The following is a 22,915-nucleotide window of genomic DNA, read 5'->3' on the forward strand; positions in this document are numbered from 1 at the left end:
CCGGCGAGACCACCTTCCCAGCAAGCACTGAGGCCTTAGAGACCACTGATGTTTCAGAGACCACCAATCTGGCAAGTACAGCGACACCAGAGTCCAGCGAGACCACCTTCCCTGCAAGCACTGAGGCCTTAGAGACCACTGATATTGTAGAAACTACCAATCTGGCAAGTACAGCGACACCAGAATCTGGCGAGACCACCTTCCCAGCAAGCACTGAGGTTTTAGAGACCACTGATGTTCCGGAAACTACCAATCTGCCAAGTACAGTGACACCAGAGTCTGGCGAGACCACCTTCCCAGCAAGCACTGAGGCCTTAGAATCCACTGAAGTTCCGGAAACTACCAACCTGCCAAGTACAGCAACAGTAGTGTCTGGCGAGACCACCTTCCCAGCAAGCACTGAGGCCTTAGAGACCACTGATGTTCCAGAGACCACCAATCTGGCAAGTACAGCGACAATAGAGTCCGGCGAGACCACCTTCCCAGCAAGCACTGAGGCCTTAGAGACCACTGATGTTCCAGAGACCACCAATCTGGCAAGTACAGCGACAATAGAGTCCGGCGAGACCACCTTCCCAGCAAGCACTGAGGCCTTAGAGACCACTGATGTTCCAGAGACCACCAATCTGGCAAGTACAGCGACACCAGAGTCCAGCGAGACCACCTTCCCAGCAAGCACTGAGGCCTTAGAGACCACTGATATTGTAGAAACTACCAATCTGGCAAGTACAGTGACACCAGAATCTGGCGAGACCACCTTCCCAGCAAGCACTGAGGCCTTCGAGACCACTGATGTTCCGGAAACTACCAATCTGCCAAGTACAGTGACACCAGAGTCTGGCGAGACCACCTTCCCAGCAAGCACTGAGGCCTTAGAATCCACTGAAGTTCCGGAAACTACCAACCTGCCAAGTACAGTAACAGTAGTGTCTGGCGAGACCACCTTCCCAGCAAGCACTGAGGCCTTAGAGACCACTGATGTTCCAGAGACCACCAATCTGGCAAGTACAGCGACACCAGAGTCCAGCGAGACCACCTTCCCAGCAAGCACTGAGGCTTTAGAGACCACTGATGTTCCAGAAACTACCAATCTGCCAAGTACAGTGACACCAGAGTCTGGCGAGACCACCTTCCCAGCAAGCACTGAGGCCTTAGAGACCACTGATGTTCCAGGGACCACCAATCTGGCAAGTACAGCGACACCAGAGTCTGGCGAGACCACCTTCCCAGCAAGCACTGAGGCCTTAGAAACCACTGATATTGTAGAAACTACCAATCTGGCAAGTACAGTGACAGCAGATTCTGATATGACCACCTTCTTAGCAAGCACTGAGAACTTCGAGACCACTGATATTGTAGAAACTACCAATCTGGCAAGTACAGTTACACCAGAGTCCGGCGAGACTACCTTCCCAGCAAGCACTGAGGCCTTAGAGACCACTGATGTTCCAGAGACCACCAATCTGGCAAGTACAGCGACACCAGAGTCCAGCGAGACCACCTTCCCAGCAAGCACTGAGGCTTTAGAGACCACTGATGTTCCAGAAACTACCAATCTGCCAAGTACAGCAACAGTAGTGTCTGGCGAGACCACCTTCCCAGCAAGCACTGAGGCCTTCGAGACCACTGATGTTCCGGAAACTACCAATCTGCCAAGTACAGCGACACCAGAGTCCAGCGAGACCACCTTCCCAGCAAGCACTGAGGCCTTAGAATCCACTCAGATTCCGGAAACTACCAATCTGGCAAGTACAGTGACACCAGAGTCCGGCGAGACCACCTTCCCAGCAAGCACTGAGGCCTTAGAGACCACTGATGTTTCAGAGACCACCAATCTGGCAAGTACAGCGACACCAGAGTCCAGCGAGACCACCTTCCCTGCAAGCACTGAGGCCTTAGAGACCACTGATATTGTAGAAACTACCAATCTGGCAAGTACAGCGACACCAGAATCTGGCGAGACCACCTTCCCAGCAAGCACTGAGGTTTTAGAGACCACTGATGTTCCGGAAACTACCAATCTGCCAAGTACAGTGACACCAGAGTCTGGCGAGACCACCTTCCCAGCAAGCACTGAGGCCTTAGAATCCACTGAAGTTCCGGAAACTACCAACCTGCCAAGTACAGCAACAGTAGTGTCTGGCGAGACCACCTTCCCAGCAAGCACTGAGGCCTTAGAGACCACTGATGTTCCAGAGACCACCAATCTGGCAAGTACAGCGACAATAGAGTCCGGCGAGACCACCTTCCCAGCAAGCACTGAGGCCTTAGAGACCACTGATGTTCCAGAGACCACCAATCTGGCAAGTACAGCGACACCAGAGTCCAGCGAGACCACCTTCCCAGCAAGCACTGAGGCCTTAGAGACCACTGAGATTCCGGAAACTACCAATCTGGCAAGTACAGTGACACCAGAGTCCGGCGAGACTACCTTCCCAGAAAGCACTGAGGCCTTAGAGACCACTGATGTTCCAGAGACCACCAATCTGGCAAGTACAGCGACACCAGAGTCCAGCGAGACCACCTTCCCAGCAAGCACTGAGGCCTTAGAGACCACTGATATTGTAGAAACTACCAATCTGGCAAGTACAGCGACACCAGAATCTGGCGAGACCACCTTCCCAGCAAGTACTGAGGCCTTAGAGACCACTGATGTTCCAGGGACCACCAATCTGGCAAGTACAGCGACACCAGAGTCCAGCGAGACCACCTTCCCTGCAAGCACTGAGGCCTTAGAGACCACTGATATTGTAGAAACTACCAATCTGGCAAGTACAGCGACACCAGAATCTGGCGAGACCACCTTCCCAGCAAGTACTGAGGCCTTAGAGACCACTGATGTTCCAGGGACCACCAATCTGGCAAGTACAGCGACACCAGAGTCCAGCGAGACCACCTTCCCAGCAAGCACTGAGGCCTTAGAAACCACTGATATTGTAGAAACTACCAATCTGGCAAGTACAGCGACACCAGAATCTGGCGAGACCACCTTCCCAGCAAGCACTGAGGCCTTCGAGACCACTGATGTTCCGGAAACTACCAATCTGCAAAGTACAGCGACACCAGAGTCTGGAGAGACCACCTTACCAGCAAGCACTGAGGCCTTAGGGACCACTGATATTCCAGAGACCACCAATCTGGAAAGTACAGCAAGAATAGAGTCCGGCGAGACCACCTTCCCAGCAAGCACTGAGGCCTTAGAGACCACTGATGTTCCAGAGACCACCAATCTGGCAAGTACAGCGACAATAGAGTCCAGCGAGACCACCTTCCCAGCAAGCACTGAGGCCTTAGAGACCACTGATGTTCCAGAGACCACCAATCTGGAAAGTACAGCGACACCAGAGTCCAGCGAGACCACCTTCCCTGAGAGCACTGAGGCCTTAGAGACCACTGATGTTCCGGAAACTACCAATCTGCCAAGTACAGCGACATCAGAGTCCGGCGAAACCACCTTCCCAGCAAGCACTGAGGTTTTAGAGACCACTGATGTTCCAGAGACCACCAATCTGGCAAGTACAGCGACACCAGAGTCCAGCGAGACCACCTTCCCTGCAAGCACTGAGGCGTTAGAGACCACTGATATTGTAGAAACTACCAATCTGGCAAGTACAGCGACACCAGAATCTGGCGAGACCACCTTCCCAGCAAGCACTGAGGTTTTAGAGACCACTGATGTTCCGGAAACTACCAATCTGCCAAGTACAGTGACACAAGAGTCTGGCGAGACCACCTTCCCAGCAAGCACTGAGGCCTTAGAATCCACTGAAGTTCCGGAAACTACCAACCTGCCAAGTACAGCAACAGTAGTGTCTGGCGAGACCACCTTCCCAGCAAGCACTGAGGCCTTAGAGACCACTGATGTTCCAGAGACCACCAATCTGGCAAGTACAGCGACACCAGAGTCCAGCGAGACCACCTTCCCAGCAAGCACTGAGGCCTTAGAGACCACTGAGATTCCGGAAACTACCAATCTGGCAAGTACAGTGACACCAGAGTCCGGCGAGACTACCTTCCCAGCAAGCACTGAGGCCTTAGAGACCACTGATGTTCCAGAGACCACCAATCTGGCAAGTACAGCGACACCAGAGTCCAGCGAGACCACCTTCCCAGCAAGCACTGAGGCCTTAGAGACCACTGATATTGTAGAAACTACCAATCTGGCAAGTACAGCGACACCAGAATCTGGCGAGACCACCTTCCCAGCAAGCACTGAGGCCTTCGAGACCACTGATGTTCCGGAAACTACCAATCTGCCAAGTACAGTGACACCAGAGTCTGGCGAGACCACCTTCCCAGCAAGCACTGAGGCCTTAGAATCCACTGAAGTTCCGGAAACTACCAACCTGCCAAGTACAGTAACAGTAGTGTCTGGCGAGACCACCTTCCCAGCAAGCACTGAGGCCTTAGAGAACACTGATGTTCCAGAGACCACCAATCTGGCAAGTACAGCGACACCAGAGTCCAGCGAGACCACCTTCCCAGCAAGCACTGAGGCTTTAGAGACCACTGATGTTCCAGAAACTACCAATCTGCCAAGTACAGTGACACCAGAGTCTGGCGAGACCACCTTCCCAGCAAGCACTGAGGCCTTAGAGACCACTGATGTTCCAGGGACCACCAATCTGGCAAGTACAGCGACACCAGAGTCTGGCGAGACCACCTTCCCAGCAAGCACTGAGGCCTTAGAAACCACTGATATTGTAGAAACTACCAATCTGGCAAGTACAGTGACAGCAGATTCTGATATGACCACCTTCTTAGCAAGCACTGAGAACTTCGAGACCACTGATATTGTAGAAACTACCAAACTGGCAAGTACAGCGACACCAGAGTCCGGCGAGACTACCGTCCCAGCAAGCACTGAGACTTTAGAGACCACTGATGTTCCAGAAACTACCAATCTGCCAAGTACAGTGACACCAGAGTCTGGCGAGACCGCCTTCCCAACAAGCACTGAGGCCTTAGAATCCACTGATGTTCCGGAAACTACCAATCTGGCAAGTACAGCGACACCAGAGTCCGGCGAAACCACCTTCCAAGCAAGCACTGAGGCCTTAGAGACCACTGATGTTCCAGACACCACCAATCTGGCAAGTACAGCAACAGTAGAGTCCGGCGAGACCACCTTCCCAGCAAGCACTGAGGCCTTCGAGACCACTGATGTTCCGGAAACTACCAATCTGGCAAGTACAGGAACACCAGAGTCAGGAGACACCACTTTCCCAGCGAGCACCGAGGCTTTAGAGACCACTGATGTTCCACAAACCCCCAACCTGCCAAGTACAGCAGCACCTGAGTCTGGCGAGACCACCTTCCCAGCAAGCACTGAAGCCTTAGAGACCACTGATGTTCCAGAAACTACCAATCCGGCAAGTAGAACAACAGTAGTGTCTGGCGAGACCACCTTCCCAGCAAGCACTGAGGCCTTCGATACCACTGAAGTTCCGGAAACTACCAATCTGGCAAGTACAGCGACACCAGAGTCCGGCGAGACCACCTTCCCAGCAAGCACTGAGGCCTTAGAGACCACTGATGTTCCAGAGACCACCAATCTGGCAAGTACAGCGACACCAGAGTCCAGCAAGACCACCTTCCCAGCAAGCACTGAGGCCTTAGAGACCACTGATGTTCCAGAAACTACCAAACTGGCAAGTACAGCAAACGCAGAATCTAGCGAGACCACCTTCCCAGCAAGCACTGAGGCTTTAGAGACCACTGAAGTTCCGGAAACTACCAATCTGGCAAGTAGAGCGACACCAGAGTCCGGCGAGACCACCTTCCCAGCAAGCACTGAGGCCTTAGAGACCACTGATGTTCCGGAGACCACCAATCTGGAAAGTACAGCGACACCAGAGTCCAGCGAAACCACCTTCCCTGAGAGCACTGAGGCCTTAGAGACCACTGATGTTCCAGAAACTACCAATCTGCCAAGTACAGTGACACCAGAGTCTGGCGAGACCACCTTCCCAGCAAGCACTGAGGCCTTAGAATCCACTGAAGTTCCGGAAACTACCAATCTGGCAAGTACAGCGACACCAGAGTCCGGCGAAACCACCTTCCCAGCAAGCACTGAAGCCTTAGAGACCACTGATGTTCCAGAGACCACCAATCTGGCAAGTACAGCGACACCAGAGTCCAGCGAGACCACCTTCCCAGCAAGCACTGAGGCCTTAGAGACCACTGATGTTCCAGAGACCACCAATCTGGAAAGTACAGCGACACCAGAGTCCAGCGAGACCACCTTCCCTGAGAGCACTGAGGCCTTAGAGACCACTGAAGTTCCGGAAACTACCAATCTGGCAAGTACAGCGACATCAGAGTCCGGCGAAACCACCTTCCCAGCAAGCACTGAGGTTTTAGAGACCACTGATGTTCCGGAAACTACCAATCTGCCAAGTACAGTGACACCAGAGTCTGGCGAGACCACCTTCCCAGCAAGCACTGAGGCCTTAGAATCCACTGAAGTTCCGGAAACTACCAACCTGCCAAGTACAGCAACAGTAGTGTCTGGCGAGACCACCTTCCCAGCAAGCACTGAGGCCTTAGAGACCACTGATGTTCCAGAGACCACCAATCTGGCAAGTACAGCGACAATAGAGTCCGGCGAGACCACCTTCCCAGCAAGCACTGAGGCCTTAGAGACCACTGATGTTCCAGAGACCACCAATCTGGCAAGTACAGCGACACCAGAGTCCAGCGAGACCACCTTCCCAGCAAGCACTGAGGCCTTAGAGACCACTGAGATTCCGGAAACTACCAATCTGGCAAGTACAGTGACACCAGAGTCCGGCGAGACTACCTTCCCAGAAAGCACTGAGGCCTTAGAGACCACTGATGTTCCAGAGACCACCAATCTGGCAAGTACAGCGACACCAGAGTCCAGCGAGACCACCTTCCCAGCAAGCACTGAGGCCTTAGAGACCACTGATATTGTAGAAACTACCAATCTGGCAAGTACAGCGACACCAGAATCTGGCGAGACCACCTTCCCAGCAAGCACTGAGGCCTTCGAGACCACTGATGTTCCGGAAACTACCAATCTGCCAAGTACAGTGACACCAGAGTCTGGCGAGACCACCTTCCCAGCAAGCACTGAGGCCTTAGAATCCACTGAAGTTCCGGAAACTACCAACCTGCCAAGTACAGTAACAGTAGTGTCTGGCGAGACCACCTTCCCAGCAAGCACTGAGGCCTTAGAGACCACTGATGTTCCAGAGACCACCAATCTGGCAAGTACAGCGACACCAGAGTCCAGCGAGACCACCTTCCCAGCAAGCACTGAGGCTTTAGAGACCACTGATGTTCCAGAAACTACCAATCTGCCAAGTACAGTGACACCAGAGTCTGGCGAGACCACCTTCCCAGCAAGCACTGAGGCCTTAGAGACCACTGATGTTCCAGGGACCACCAATCTGGCAAGTACAGCGACACCAGAGTCTGGCGAGACCACCTTCCCAGCAAGCACTGAGGCCTTAGAAACCACTGATATTGTAGAAACTACCAATCTGGCAAGTACAGTGACACCAGAGTCCGGCGAGACCACCTTCCCAGCAAGCACTGAGGCCTTAGAGACCACTGATGTTTCAGAGACCACCAATCTGGCAAGTACAGCGACACCAGAGTCCAGCGAGACCACCTTCCCTGCAAGCACTGAGGCCTTAGAGACCACTGATATTGTAGAAACTACCAATTTGGCAAGTACAGCGACACCAGAATCTCGCGAGACCACCTTCCCAGCAAGCACTGAGGCCTTCGAGACCACTGATATTCCAGAGACCACCAATCTGGAAAGTACAGCAAGAATAGAGTCCGGCGAGACCACCTACCCAGCAAGCACTGAGGCCTTAGAGACCACTGATGTTCCAGAGACCACCAATCTGGCAAGTACAGCGACACCAGAGTCCAGCAAGACCACCTTCCCAGCAAGCACTGAGGCCTTAGAATCCACTGAGATTCCGGAAACTACCAATCTGGCAAGTACAGTGACACCAGAGTCCGGCGAGACCACCTTCCCAGCAAGCACTGAGGCCTTAGAGACCACTGATGTTTCAGAGACCACCAATCTGGCAAGTACAGCGACACCAGAGTCCATCGAGACCACCTTCCCAGCAAGCACTGAGGCCTTAGAGACCACTGATATTGTAGAAACTACCAATCTGGCAAGTACAGCGACACCAGAATCTGGCGAGACCACCTTCCCAGCAAGTACTGAGGCCTTAGAGACCACTGATGTTCCAGGGACCACCAATCTGGCAAGTACAGCGACACCAGAGTCCAGCGAGACCACCTTCCCTGCAAGCACTGAGGCCTTAGAGACCACTGATATTGTAGAAACTACCAATCTGGCAAGTACAGCGACACCAGAATCTGGCGAGACCACCTACCCAGCAAGTACTGAGGCCTTAGAGAACACTGATGTTCCAGGGACCACCAATCTGGCAAGTACAGCGACACCAGAGTCCAGCGAGACCACCTTCCCAGCAAGCACTGAGGCCTTAGAAACCACTGATATTGTAGAAACTACCAATCTGGCAAGTACAGCGACACCAGAATCTGGCGAGACCACCTTCCCAGCAAGCACTGAGGCCTTCGAGACCACTGATGTTCCGGAAACTACCAATCTGCAAAGTACAGCGACACCAGAGTCTGGAGAGACCACCTTACCAGCAAGCACTGAGGCCTTAGGGACCACTGATATTCCAGAGACCACCAATCTGGAAAGTACAGCAAGAATAGAGTCCGGCGAGACCACCTTCCCAGCAAGCACTGAGGCCTTAGAGACCACTGATGTTCCAGAGACCACCAATCTGGCAAGTACAGCGACACCAGAGTCCAGCGAGACCACCTTCCCAGCAAGCACTGAGGCTTTAGAGACCACTGATGTTCCAGAAACTACCAATCTGCCAAGTACAGTGACACCAGAGTCTGGCGAGACCACCTTCCCAGCAAGCACTGAGGCCTTAGAGACCACTGATGTTCCAGGGACCACCAATCTGGCAAGTACAGCGACACCAGAGTCTGGCGAGACCACCTTCCCAGCAAGCACTGAGGCCTTAGAAACCACTGATATTGTAGAAACTACCAATCTGGCAAGTACAGTGACAGCAGATTCTGATATGACCACCTTCTTAGCAAGCACTGAGAACTTCGAGACCACTGATATTGTAGAAACTACCAATCTGGCAAGTACAGTTACACCAGAGTCCGGCGAGACTACCTTCCCAGCAAGCACTGAGGCCTTAGAGACCACTGATGTTCCAGAGACCACCAATCTGGCAAGTACAGCGACACCAGAGTCCAGCGAGACCACCTTCCCAGCAAGCACTGAGGCTTTAGAGACCACTGATGTTCCAGAAACTACCAATCTGCCAAGTACAGCAACAGTAGTGTCTGGCGAGACCACCTTCCCAGCAAGCACTGAGGCCTTCGAGACCACTGATGTTCCGGAAACTACCAATCTGCCAAGTACAGCGACACCAGAGTCCAGCGAGACCACCTTCCCAGCAAGCACTGAGGCCTTAGAATCCACTCAGATTCCGGAAACTACCAATCTGGCAAGTACAGTGACACCAGAGTCCGGCGAGACCACCTTCCCAGCAAGCACTGAGGCCTTAGAGACCACTGATGTTTCAGAGACCACCAATCTGGCAAGTACAGCGACACCAGAGTCCAGCGAGACCACCTTCCCTGCAAGCACTGAGGCCTTAGAGACCACTGATATTGTAGAAACTACCAATCTGGCAAGTACAGCGACACCAGAATCTGGCGAGACCACCTTCCCAGCAAGCACTGAGGTTTTAGAGACCACTGATGTTCCGGAAACTACCAATCTGCCAAGTACAGTGACACCAGAGTCTGGCGAGACCACCTTCCCAGCAAGCACTGAGGCCTTAGAATCCACTGAAGTTCCGGAAACTACCAACCTGCCAAGTACAGCAACAGTAGTGTCTGGCGAGACCACCTTCCCAGCAAGCACTGAGGCCTTAGAGACCACTGATGTTCCAGAGACCACCAATCTGGCAAGTACAGCGACAATAGAGTCCGGCGAGACCACCTTCCCAGCAAGCACTGAGGCCTTAGAGACCACTGATGTTCCAGAGACCACCAATCTGGCAAGTACAGCGACACCAGAGTCCAGCGAGACCACCTTCCCAGCAAGCACTGAGGCCTTAGAGACCACTGAGATTCCGGAAACTACCAATCTGGCAAGTACAGTGACACCAGAGTCCGGCGAGACTACCTTCCCAGAAAGCACTGAGGCCTTAGAGACCACTGATGTTCCAGAGACCACCAATCTGGCAAGTACAGCGACACCAGAGTCCAGCGAGACCACCTTCCCAGCAAGCACTGAGGCCTTAGAGACCACTGATATTGTAGAAACTACCAATCTGGCAAGTACAGCGACACCAGAATCTGGCGAGACCACCTTCCCAGCAAGTACTGAGGCCTTAGAGACCACTGATGTTCCAGGGACCACCAATCTGGCAAGTACAGCGACACCAGAGTCCAGCGAGACCACCTTCCCTGCAAGCACTGAGGCCTTAGAGACCACTGATATTGTAGAAACTACCAATCTGGCAAGTACAGCGACACCAGAATCTGGCGAGACCACCTTCCCAGCAAGTACTGAGGCCTTAGAGACCACTGATGTTCCAGGGACCACCAATCTGGCAAGTACAGCGACACCAGAGTCCAGCGAGACCACCTTCCCAGCAAGCACTGAGGCCTTAGAAACCACTGATATTGTAGAAACTACCAATCTGGCAAGTACAGCGACACCAGAATCTGGCGAGACCACCTTCCCAGCAAGCACTGAGGCCTTCGAGACCACTGATGTTCCGGAAACTACCAATCTGCAAAGTACAGCGACACCAGAGTCTGGAGAGACCACCTTACCAGCAAGCACTGAGGCCTTAGGGACCACTGATATTCCAGAGACCACCAATCTGGAAAGTACAGCAAGAATAGAGTCCGGCGAGACCACCTTCCCAGCAAGCACTGAGGCCTTAGAGACCACTGATGTTCCAGAGACCACCAATCTGGCAAGTACAGCGACAATAGAGTCCAGCGAGACCACCTTCCCAGCAAGCACTGAGGCCTTAGAGACCACTGATGTTCCAGAGACCACCAATCTGGAAAGTACAGCGACACCAGAGTCCAGCGAGACCACCTTCCCTGAGAGCACTGAGGCCTTAGAGACCACTGATGTTCCGGAAACTACCAATCTGCCAAGTACAGCGACATCAGAGTCCGGCGAAACCACCTTCCCAGCAAGCACTGAGGTTTTAGAGACCACTGATGTTCCAGAGACCACCAATCTGGCAAGTACAGCGACACCAGAGTCCAGCGAGACCACCTTCCCTGCAAGCACTGAGGCGTTAGAGACCACTGATATTGTAGAAACTACCAATCTGGCAAGTACAGCGACACCAGAATCTGGCGAGACCACCTTCCCAGCAAGCACTGAGGTTTTAGAGACCACTGATGTTCCGGAAACTACCAATCTGCCAAGTACAGTGACACAAGAGTCTGGCGAGACCACCTTCCCAGCAAGCACTGAGGCCTTAGAATCCACTGAAGTTCCGGAAACTACCAACCTGCCAAGTACAGCAACAGTAGTGTCTGGCGAGACCACCTTCCCAGCAAGCACTGAGGCCTTAGAGACCACTGATGTTCCAGAGACCACCAATCTGGCAAGTACAGCGACACCAGAGTCCAGCGAGACCACCTTCCCAGCAAGCACTGAGGCCTTAGAGACCACTGAGATTCCGGAAACTACCAATCTGGCAAGTACAGTGACACCAGAGTCCGGCGAGACTACCTTCCCAGCAAGCACTGAGGCCTTAGAGACCACTGATGTTCCAGAGACCACCAATCTGGCAAGTACAGCGACACCAGAGTCCAGCGAGACCACCTTCCCAGCAAGCACTGAGGCCTTAGAGACCACTGATATTGTAGAAACTACCAATCTGGCAAGTACAGCGACACCAGAATCTGGCGAGACCACCTTCCCAGCAAGCACTGAGGCCTTCGAGACCACTGATGTTCCGGAAACTACCAATCTGCCAAGTACAGTGACACCAGAGTCTGGCGAGACCACCTTCCCAGCAAGCACTGAGGCCTTAGAATCCACTGAAGTTCCGGAAACTACCAACCTGCCAAGTACAGTAACAGTAGTGTCTGGCGAGACCACCTTCCCAGCAAGCACTGAGGCCTTAGAGAACACTGATGTTCCAGAGACCACCAATCTGGCAAGTACAGCGACACCAGAGTCCAGCGAGACCACCTTCCCAGCAAGCACTGAGGCTTTAGAGACCACTGATGTTCCAGAAACTACCAATCTGCCAAGTACAGTGACACCAGAGTCTGGCGAGACCACCTTCCCAGCAAGCACTGAGGCCTTAGAGACCACTGATGTTCCAGGGACCACCAATCTGGCAAGTACAGCGACACCAGAGTCTGGCGAGACCACCTTCCCAGCAAGCACTGAGGCCTTAGAAACCACTGATATTGTAGAAACTACCAATCTGGCAAGTACAGTGACAGCAGATTCTGATATGACCACCTTCTTAGCAAGCACTGAGAACTTCGAGACCACTGATATTGTAGAAACTACCAAACTGGCAAGTACAGCGACACCAGAGTCCGGCGAGACTACCGTCCCAGCAAGCACTGAGACTTTAGAGACCACTGATGTTCCAGAAACTACCAATCTGCCAAGTACAGTGACACCAGAGTCTGGCGAGACCGCCTTCCCAACAAGCACTGAGGCCTTAGAATCCACTGATGTTCCGGAAACTACCAATCTGGCAAGTACAGCGACACCAGAGTCCGGCGAAACCACCTTCCAAGCAAGCACTGAGGCCTTAGAGACCACTGATGTTCCAGACACCACCAATCTGGCAAGTACAGCAACAGTAGAGTCCGGCGAGACCACCTTCCCAGCAAGCACTGAGGCCTTCGAGACCACTGATGTTCCGGAAACTACCAATCTGGCAAGTACAGGAACACCAGAGTCAGGAGACACCACTTTCCCAGCGAGCACCGAGGCTTTAGAGACCACTGATGTTCCACAAACCCCCAACCTGCCAAGTACAGCAGCACCTGAGTCTGGCGAGACCACCTTCCCAGCAAGCACTGAAGCCTTAGAGACCACTGATGTTCCAGAAACTACCAATCCGGCAAGTAGAACAACAGTAGTGTCTGGCGAGACCACCTTCCCAGCAAGCACTGAGGCCTTCGATACCACTGAAGTTCCGGAAACTACCAATCTGGCAAGTACAGCGACACCAGAGTCCGGCGAGACCACCTTCCCAGCAAGCACTGAGGCCTTAGAGACCACTGATGTTCCAGAGACCACCAATCTGGCAAGTACAGCGACACCAGAGTCCAGCAAGACCACCTTCCCAGCAAGCACTGAGGCCTTAGAGACCACTGATGTTCCAGAAACTACCAAACTGGCAAGTACAGCAAACGCAGAATCTAGCGAGACCACCTTCCCAGCAAGCACTGAGGCTTTAGAGACCACTGAAGTTCCGGAAACTACCAATCTGGCAAGTAGAGCGACACCAGAGTCCGGCGAGACCACCTTCCCAGCAAGCACTGAGGCCTTAGAGACCACTGATGTTCCGGAGACCACCAATCTGGAAAGTACAGCGACACCAGAGTCCAGCGAAACCACCTTCCCTGAGAGCACTGAGGCCTTAGAGACCACTGATGTTCCAGAAACTACCAATCTGCCAAGTACAGTGACACCAGAGTCTGGCGAGACCACCTTCCCAGCAAGCACTGAGGCCTTAGAATCCACTGAAGTTCCGGAAACTACCAATCTGGCAAGTACAGCGACACCAGAGTCCGGCGAAACCACCTTCCCAGCAAGCACTGAAGCCTTAGAGACCACTGATGTTCCAGAGACCACCAATCTGGCAAGTACAGCGACACCAGAGTCCAGCGAGACCACCTTCCCAGCAAGCACTGAGGCCTTAGAGACCACTGATGTTCCAGAGACCACCAATCTGGAAAGTACAGCGACACCAGAGTCCAGCGAGACCACCTTCCCTGAGAGCACTGAGGCCTTAGAGACCACTGAAGTTCCGGAAACTACCAATCTGGCAAGTACAGCGACATCAGAGTCCGGCGAAACCACCTTCCCAGCAAGCACTGAGGTTTTAGAGACCACTGATGTTCCGGAAACTACCAATCTGCCAAGTACAGTGACACCAGAGTCTGGCGAGACCACCTTCCCAGCAAGCACTGAGGCCTTAGAATCCACTGAAGTTCCGGAAACTACCAACCTGCCAAGTACAGCAACAGTAGTGTCTGGCGAGACCACCTTCCCAGCAAGCACTGAGGCCTTAGAGACCACTGATGTTCCAGAGACCACCAATCTGGCAAGTACAGCGACAATAGAGTCCGGCGAGACCACCTTCCCAGCAAGCACTGAGGCCTTAGAGACCACTGATGTTCCAGAGACCACCAATCTGGCAAGTACAGCGACACCAGAGTCCAGCGAGACCACCTTCCCAGCAAGCACTGAGGCCTTAGAGACCACTGAGATTCCGGAAACTACCAATCTGGCAAGTACAGTGACACCAGAGTCCGGCGAGACTACCTTCCCAGAAAGCACTGAGGCCTTAGAGACCACTGATGTTCCAGAGACCACCAATCTGGCAAGTACAGCGACACCAGAGTCCAGCGAGACCACCTTCCCAGCAAGCACTGAGGCCTTAGAGACCACTGATATTGTAGAAACTACCAATCTGGCAAGTACAGCGACACCAGAATCTGGCGAGACCACCTTCCCAGCAAGCACTGAGGCCTTCGAGACCACTGATGTTCCGGAAACTACCAATCTGCCAAGTACAGTGACACCAGAGTCTGGCGAGACCACCTTCCCAGCAAGCACTGAGGCCTTAGAATCCACTGAAGTTCCGGAAACTACCAACCTGCCAAGTACAGTAACAGTAGTGTCTGGCGAGACCACCTTCCCAGCAAGCACTGAGGCCTTAGAGACCACTGATGTTCCAGAGACCACCAATCTGGCAAGTACAGCGACACCAGAGTCCAGCGAGACCACCTTCCCAGCAAGCACTGAGGCTTTAGAGACCACTGATGTTCCAGAAACTACCAATCTGCCAAGTACAGTGACACCAGAGTCTGGCGAGACCACCTTCCCAGCAAGCACTGAGGCCTTAGAGACCACTGATGTTCCAGGGACCACCAATCTGGCAAGTACAGCGACACCAGAGTCTGGCGAGACCACCTTCCCAGCAAGCACTGAGGCCTTAGAAACCACTGATATTGTAGAAACTACCAATCTGGCAAGTACAGTGACACCAGAGTCCGGCGAGACCACCTTCCCAGCAAGCACTGAGGCCTTAGAGACCACTGATGTTTCAGAGACCACCAATCTGGCAAGTACAGCGACACCAGAGTCCAGCGAGACCACCTTCCCTGCAAGCACTGAGGCCTTAGAGACCACTGATATTGTAGAAACTACCAATTTGGCAAGTACAGCGACACCAGAATCTCGCGAGACCACCTTCCCAGCAAGCACTGAGGCCTTCGAGACCACTGATATTCCAGAGACCACCAATCTGGAAAGTACAGCAAGAATAGAGTCCGGCGAGACCACCTACCCAGCAAGCACTGAGGCCTTAGAGACCACTGATGTTCCAGAGACCACCAATCTGGCAAGTACAGCGACACCAGAGTCCAGCAAGACCACCTTCCCAGCAAGCACTGAGGCCTTAGAATCCACTGAGATTCCGGAAACTACCAATCTGGCAAGTACAGTGACACCAGAGTCCGGCGAGACCACCTTCCCAGCAAGCACTGAGGCCTTAGAGACCACTGATGTTTCAGAGACCACCAATCTGGCAAGTACAGCGACACCAGAGTCCATCGAGACCACCTTCCCAGCAAGCACTGAGGCCTTAGAGACCACTGATATTGTAGAAACTACCAATCTGGCAAGTACAGCGACACCAGAATCTGGCGAGACCACCTTCCCAGCAAGTACTGAGGCCTTAGAGACCACTGATGTTCCAGGGACCACCAATCTGGCAAGTACAGCGACACCAGAGTCCAGCGAGACCACCTTCCCTGCAAGCACTGAGGCCTTAGAGACCACTGATATTGTAGAAACTACCAATCTGGCAAGTACAGCGACACCAGAATCTGGCGAGACCACCTACCCAGCAAGTACTGAGGCCTTAGAGAACACTGATGTTCCAGGGACCACCAATCTGGCAAGTACAGCGACACCAGAGTCCAGCGAGACCACCTTCCCAGCAAGCACTGAGGCCTTAGAAACCACTGATATTGTAGAAACTACCAATCTGGCAAGTACAGCGACACCAGAATCTGGCGAGACCACCTTCCCAGCAAGCACTGAGGCCTTCGAGACCACTGATGTTCCGGAAACTACCAATCTGCAAAGTACAGCGACACCAGAGTCTGGAGAGACCACCTTACCAGCAAGCACTGAGGCCTTAGGGACCACTGATATTCCAGAGACCACCAATCTGGAAAGTACAGCAAGAATAGAGTCCGGCGAGACCACCTTCCCAGCAAGCACTGAGGCCTTAGAGACCACTGATGTTCCAGAGACCACCAATCTGGCAAGTACAGCGACACCAGAGTCCAGCGAGACCACCTTCCCAGCAAGCACTGAGGCCTTAGAATCCACTGAGATTCCGGAAACTACCAATCTGGCAAGTACAGTGACACCAGAGTCCGGCGAGACCACCTTCCCAGCAAGCACTGAGGCCTTAGAGACCACTGATGTTTCAGAGACCACCAATCTGGCAAGTACAGCGACACCAGAGTCCAGCGAGACCACCTTCCCTGAAAGCACTGAGGCCTTAGAGTCCACTGATATTGTAGAAACTACCAATCTGGCAAGTACAGCGACACCAGAATCTGGCGAGACCACTTTCCCAGCAAGCACTGAGGCCTTCGAGACCACTGATGTTCCGGAAACTACCAATCTGCCAAGTACAGTGACACCAGAGTCTGGCGAGACCACCTTCCCAGCAAGCACTGAGGCCTTAGAATCCACTGAAGTTCCGGAAACTACCAACCTGCCAAGTACAGCAACAGTAGTGTCTGGCGAGACAACCTTCCCAGCAAGCACTGAGGCCTTAGAGACCACTGATGTTCCAGAGACCACCAATCTGGCAAGTACAGCGACACCAGAGTCCAGCGAGACCACCTTCCCAGCAAGCACTGAGGCCTTGGAGACCACTGATATTGTAGAAACTACCAATCTGGCAAGTACAGCGACACCAGAATCTCGCGAGACCACCTTCCCAGCAAGCACTGAGGCCTTCGAGACCACTGATGTTCCGGAAACTACCAATCTGCCAAGTACAGCGACACCAGAGTCTGGAGAGACCACCTTCCCAGCAAGCACTGAGGCCTTAGGGACCACTGATATTCAAGAGACCACCAATCTGGCAAGTACAGCAACAATAGAGTCGGGCGAGACCACCTTCCCAGCAAGCACTGAGGCCTTAGAATCCACTGAGATTCCGGAAACTACCAATCTGGCAAGTACAGTGACACCAGAGTCCGTCGAGACCACCTTCCCAGCAAGCACTGAGGCCTTAGAGACCACTGATGTTTCAGAGACCACCAATCTGGCAAGTACAGCGACACCAGAGTCCAGCGAGACCACCTTCCCTGCAAGCACTGAGGCCTTAGAGACCACTGATATTGTAGAAACTACCAATCTGGCAAGTACAGCGACACCAGAATCTCGCGAGACCATCTTCCCAGCAAGCACTGAGGCCTTCGAGACCACTGATGTTCCGGAAACTACCAATCTGGCAAGTACAGCGACACCAGAATCTGGCGAGACCACCTTCCCAGCAAGCACTGAGGCCTTCGAGACCACTGATGTTCCGGAAACTACCAATCTGCCAAGTACAGTGACACCAGAGTCTGGCGAGACCACCTTCCCAGCAAGCACTGAAGCCATAGAATCCACTGAGATTCCGGAAACTACCAATCCGGCAAGTACAGTGACACCAGAGTCCGGCGAGACCACCTTCCCAGCAAGCACTGAGGCCTTAGGGACCACTGATATTCCAGAGACCACCAATCTGGAAAGTACAGCAACAATAGAGTCCGGCGAGACCACCTTCCCAGCAAGCACTGAGGCCTTAGAGACCACTGATGTTCCAGAGACCACCAATCTGGCAAGTACAGAGACACCAGAGTCCAGCGAGACCACCTTCCCAGCAAGCACTGAGGCCTTAGAATCCACTCAGATTCCGGAAACTACCAATCTGGCAAGTACAGTGACACCAGAGTCCGGCGAGACCACCTTCCCAGCAAGCACTGAGGCCTTAGAGACCACTGATGTTTCAGAGACCACCAATCTGGCAAGTACAGCGACACCAGAGTCCAGCGAGACCACCTTCCCTGCAAGCACTGAGGCCTTAGAGACCACTGATATTGTAGAAACTACCAATCTGGCAAGTACAGCGACACCAGAATCTCGCGAGACCACCTTCCCAGCAAGCACTGAGGCCTTCGAGACCACTGATGTTCCGGAAACTACCAATCTGGCAAGTACAGCGACACCAGAATCTGGCGAGACCACCTTCCCAGCAAGCACTGAGGCCTTCGAGACCACTGATGTTCCGGAAACTACCAATCTGCCAAGTACAGTGACACCAGAGTCTGGCGAGACCACCTTCCCAGCAAGCACTGAGGCCTTAGAATCCACTGAAGTTCCGGAAACTACCAACCTGCCAAGTACAACAACAGTAGTGTCTGGCGAGACCACCTTCCCAGCAAGCACTGAGGCCTTCGAGACCACTGATGTTCCAGAGACCACCAATCTGGCAAGTACAGCGACACCAGAGTCCAGCGAGACCACCTTCCCAGCAAGCACTGAGGCTTTAGAGACCACTGATGTTCCAGAAACTACCAATCTGCCAAGTACAGTGACACCAGAGTCTGGCGAGACCACCTTCCCAGAAAGCACTGAGGCCTTAGAATCCACTGAAGTTCCGGAAACTACCAACCTGCCAAGTACAGCAACAGTAGTGTCTGGCGAGACCACCTTCCCAGCAAGCACTGAGGCCTTCGAGACCACTGATGTTCCGGAAACTACCAATCTGCCAAGTACAGCGACATCAGAGTCTGGAGAGACCACCTTCCCAGCAAGCACTGAGGCCTTAGGGACCACTGATATTCCAGAGACCACCAATCTGGCAAGTACAGTAACAATAGTGTCTGGCGAGACCACCTTCCCAGCAAGCACTGAGGCCTTAGAGACCACTGATATTGTAGAAACTACCAATCTGGCAAGTACAGCGACACCAGAATCTCGCGAGACCACCTTCCCAGCAAGCACTGAGGCCTTCGAGACCATTGATGTTCCAGAAACTACCAATCTGCCAAGTACAGCGACACCAGAGTCTGGAGAGACCACATTCCCAGCAAGCACTGAGGCCTTAGGGACCACTGATATTCCAGAGACCACCAATCTGGCAAGTACAGCAACAATAGAGTCGGGCGAGACCACCTTCCCAGCAAGCACTGAGGCCTTAGAATCCACTGAGATTCCGGAAACTACCAATCTGGCAAGTAAAGTGACACCAGAGTCCGGCGAGACCACCTTCCCAGCAAGCACTGAGGCCTTAGAGACCACTGATGTTCCAGAGACCACCAATCTGGCAAGTACAGCGACACCAGAGTCCAGCGAGACCACCTTCCCAGCAAGCACTGAGGCCTTAGAAACCACTGATATTGTAGAAACTACCAATCTGGCAAGTACAGCGACACCAGAGTCTGGCGAGACCACCTTCCCAGCAAGTACTGAGGCCTTAGAATCCACTGAAGTTCCGGAAACTACCAACCTGCCAAGTACAGCAACAGTAGTGTCTGGCGAGACCACCTTCCCAGCAAGCACTGAGGCCTTCGAGACCACTGATGTTCCGGAAACTACCAATCTGCCAAGTACAGCGACACCAGAGTCCAGCGAGACCACCTTCCCAGCAAGCACTGAGGCCTTAGAATCCACTGAGATTCCGGAAACTACCAATCTGGCAAGTACAGTGACACCAGAGTCCGGCGAGACCACCTTCCCAGCAAGCACTGAGGCCTTAGAGACCACTGATGTTTCAGAGACCACCAATCTGGCAAGTACAGCGACACCAGAGTCCAGCGAGACCACCTTCCCTGCAAGCACTGAGGCCTTAGAGACCACTGATATTGTAGAAACTACCAATCTGGCAAGTACAGCGACACCAGAATCTGGCGAGACCACCTTCCCAGCAAGCACTGAGGCCTTCGAGACCACTGATGTTCCGGAAACTACCAATCTACCAAGTACAGTGACACCAGAGTCTGGCGAGACCACCTTCCCAGCAAGCACTGAGGCCTTAGAATCCACTGAAGTTCCGGAAACTACCAACCTGCCAAGTACAGCAACAGTAGTGTCTGGCGAGACCACCTTCCAAGCAAGCACTGAGGCCTTAGAGACCACTGATGTTCCAGAGACCACCAATCTGGCAAGTACAGCGACACCAGAGTCCAGCGAGACCACCTTCCCAGCAAGCACTGAGGCCTTAGAGACCACTGATATTGTAGAAACTACCAATCTGGCAAGTACAGCAACAGCAGAATCTGGCGAGACCACCTTCCCAGCAAGCACTGAGGCTTTAGAGACCACTGATGTTCCAGAAACTACCAATCTGCCAAGTACAGTGACACCAGAGTCCAGCGAGACCACCTTCCCAGCAAGCACTGAGGCCTTAGAATCCACTGAGATTCCGGAAACTACCAATCTGGCAAGTACAGTGACACCAGAGTCCGGCGAGACCACCTTCCCAGCAAGCACTGAGGCCTTAGAGACCACTGATGTTCCAGAGACCACCAATCTGGCAAGTACAGCGACACCAGAGTCCAGCGAGACCACCTTCCCAGCAAGCACTGAGGCCTTAGAGACCACTGATATTGTAGAAACTACCAATCTGGCAAGTACAGCGACACCAGAATCTGGCGAGACCACCTTCCCAGCAAGTACTGAGGCCTTAGAGACCACTGATGTTCCAGAGACCACCAATCTGGCAAGTACAGCGACACCAGAGTCCAGCGAGACCACCTTCCCAGCAAGAACTGAGGCCTTAGAATCCACTCAGATTCCGGAAACTACCAATCTGGCAAGTACAGTGACACCAGAGTCCGGCGAGACCACCTTCCCAGCAAGCACTGAGGCCTTAGAGACCATTGATGTTTCAGAGACCACCAATCTGGCAAGTACAGCGACACCAGAGTCTGGCGAGACCACCTTCCCAGCAAGTACTGAGGCCTTAGAATCCACTGAAGTTCCGGAAACTACCAACCTGCCAAGTACAGCAACAGTAGTGTCTGGCGAGACCACCTTCCCAGCAAGCACTGAGGCCTTCGAGACCACTGATGTTCCGGAAACTACCAATCTGCCAAGTACAGCGACACCAGAGTCCAGCGAGACCACCTTCCCAGCAAGCACTGAGGCCTTAGAATCCACTGAGATTCCGGAAACTACCAATCTGGCAAGTACAGTGACACCAGAGTCCGGCGAGACCACCTTCCCAGCAAGCACTGAGGCCTTAGAGACCACTGATGTTTCAGAGACCACCAATCTGGCAAGTACAGCGACACCAGAGTCCAGCGAGACCACCTTCCCTGCAAGCACTGAGGCCTTAGAGACCACTGATATTGTAGAAACTACCAATCTGGCAAGTACAGCGACACCAGAATCTGGCGAGACCACCTTCCCAGCAAGCACTGAGGCCTTCGAGACCACTGATGTTCCGGAAACTACCAATCTACCAAGTACAGTGACACCAGAGTCTGGCGAGACCACCTTCCCAGCAAGCACTGAGGCCTTAGAATCCACTGAAGTTCCGGAAACTACCAACCTGCCAAGTACAGCAACAGTAGTGTCTGGCGAGACCACCTTCCAAGCAAGCACTGAGGCCTTAGAGACCACTGATGTTCCAGAGACCACCAATCTGGCAAGTACAGCGACACCAGAGTCCAGCGAGACCACCTTCCCAGCAAGCACTGAGGCCTTAGAGACCACTGATATTGTAGAAACTACCAATCTGGCAAGTACAGCAACAGCAGAATCTGGCGAGACCACCTTCCCAGCAAGCACTGAGGCTTTAGAGACCACTGATGTTCCAGAAACTACCAATCTGCCAAGTACAGTGACACCAGAGTCCAGCGAGACCACCTTCCCAGCAAGCACTGAGGCCTTAGAATCCACTGAGATTCCGGAAACTACCAATCTGGCAAGTACAGTGACACCAGAGTCCGGCGAGACCACCTTCCCAGCAAGCACTGAGGCCTTAGAGACCACTGATGTTCCAGAGACCACCAATCTGGCAAGTACAGCGACACCAGAGTCCAGCGAGACCACCTTCCCAGCAAGCACTGAGGCCTTAGAGACCACTGATATTGTAGAAACTACCAATCTGGCAAGTACAGCGACACCAGAATCTGGCGAGACCACCTTCCCAGCAAGTACTGAGGCCTTAGAGACCACTGATGTTCCAGAGACCACCAATCTGGCAAGTACAGCGACACCAGAGTCCAGCGAGACCACCTTCCCAGCAAGAACTGAGGCCTTAGAATCCACTCAGATTCCGGAAACTACCAATCTGGCAAGTACAGTGACACCAGAGTCCGGCGAGACCACCTTCCCAGCAAGCACTGAGGCCTTAGAGACCATTGATGTTTCAGAGACCACCAATCTGGCAAGTACAGCGACACCAGAGTCTGGCGAGACCACCTTCCCAGCAAGCACTGAGGCCTTAGAATCCACTGAAGTTCCGGAAACTACCAACCTGCCAAGTACAACAACAGTTGTGTCTGGCGAGACCACCTTCCCAGCAAGCACTGAGGCCTT

At 53.1% G+C, this 22,915-nt stretch overlaps 1 protein-coding gene across 1 annotated transcript in view; it reads left to right on the plus strand.

Annotated features, from left to right (window-relative positions):
• Positions 1-4,748: 4,748 nt before the first annotated feature.
• LOC130928680 (mucin-17-like) overlaps positions 4,749-22,915 on the plus strand; it is a gene marked incomplete at its 3' end in the record, with an annotated part of 33,510 nt that continues 15,343 nt past the window's right edge. Inside the window, exons 1-4 of the mRNA XM_057855397.1 lie at positions 4,749-5,020; positions 10,760-11,381; positions 12,387-13,695; positions 19,366-19,605. Of these exons, the coding sequence (XP_057711380.1) occupies positions 4,749-5,020; positions 10,760-11,381; positions 12,387-13,695; positions 19,366-19,605 (2,443 nt within the window). The remainder of the gene's footprint in view (positions 5,021-10,759; positions 11,382-12,386; positions 13,696-19,365; positions 19,606-22,915) is intronic.

The sequence above is a fragment of the Corythoichthys intestinalis genome, chromosome 13, assembly GCF_030265065.1.
Source record: "Corythoichthys intestinalis isolate RoL2023-P3 chromosome 13, ASM3026506v1, whole genome shotgun sequence".
NCBI lineage: Eukaryota > Metazoa > Chordata > Actinopteri > Syngnathiformes > Syngnathidae > Corythoichthys > Corythoichthys intestinalis.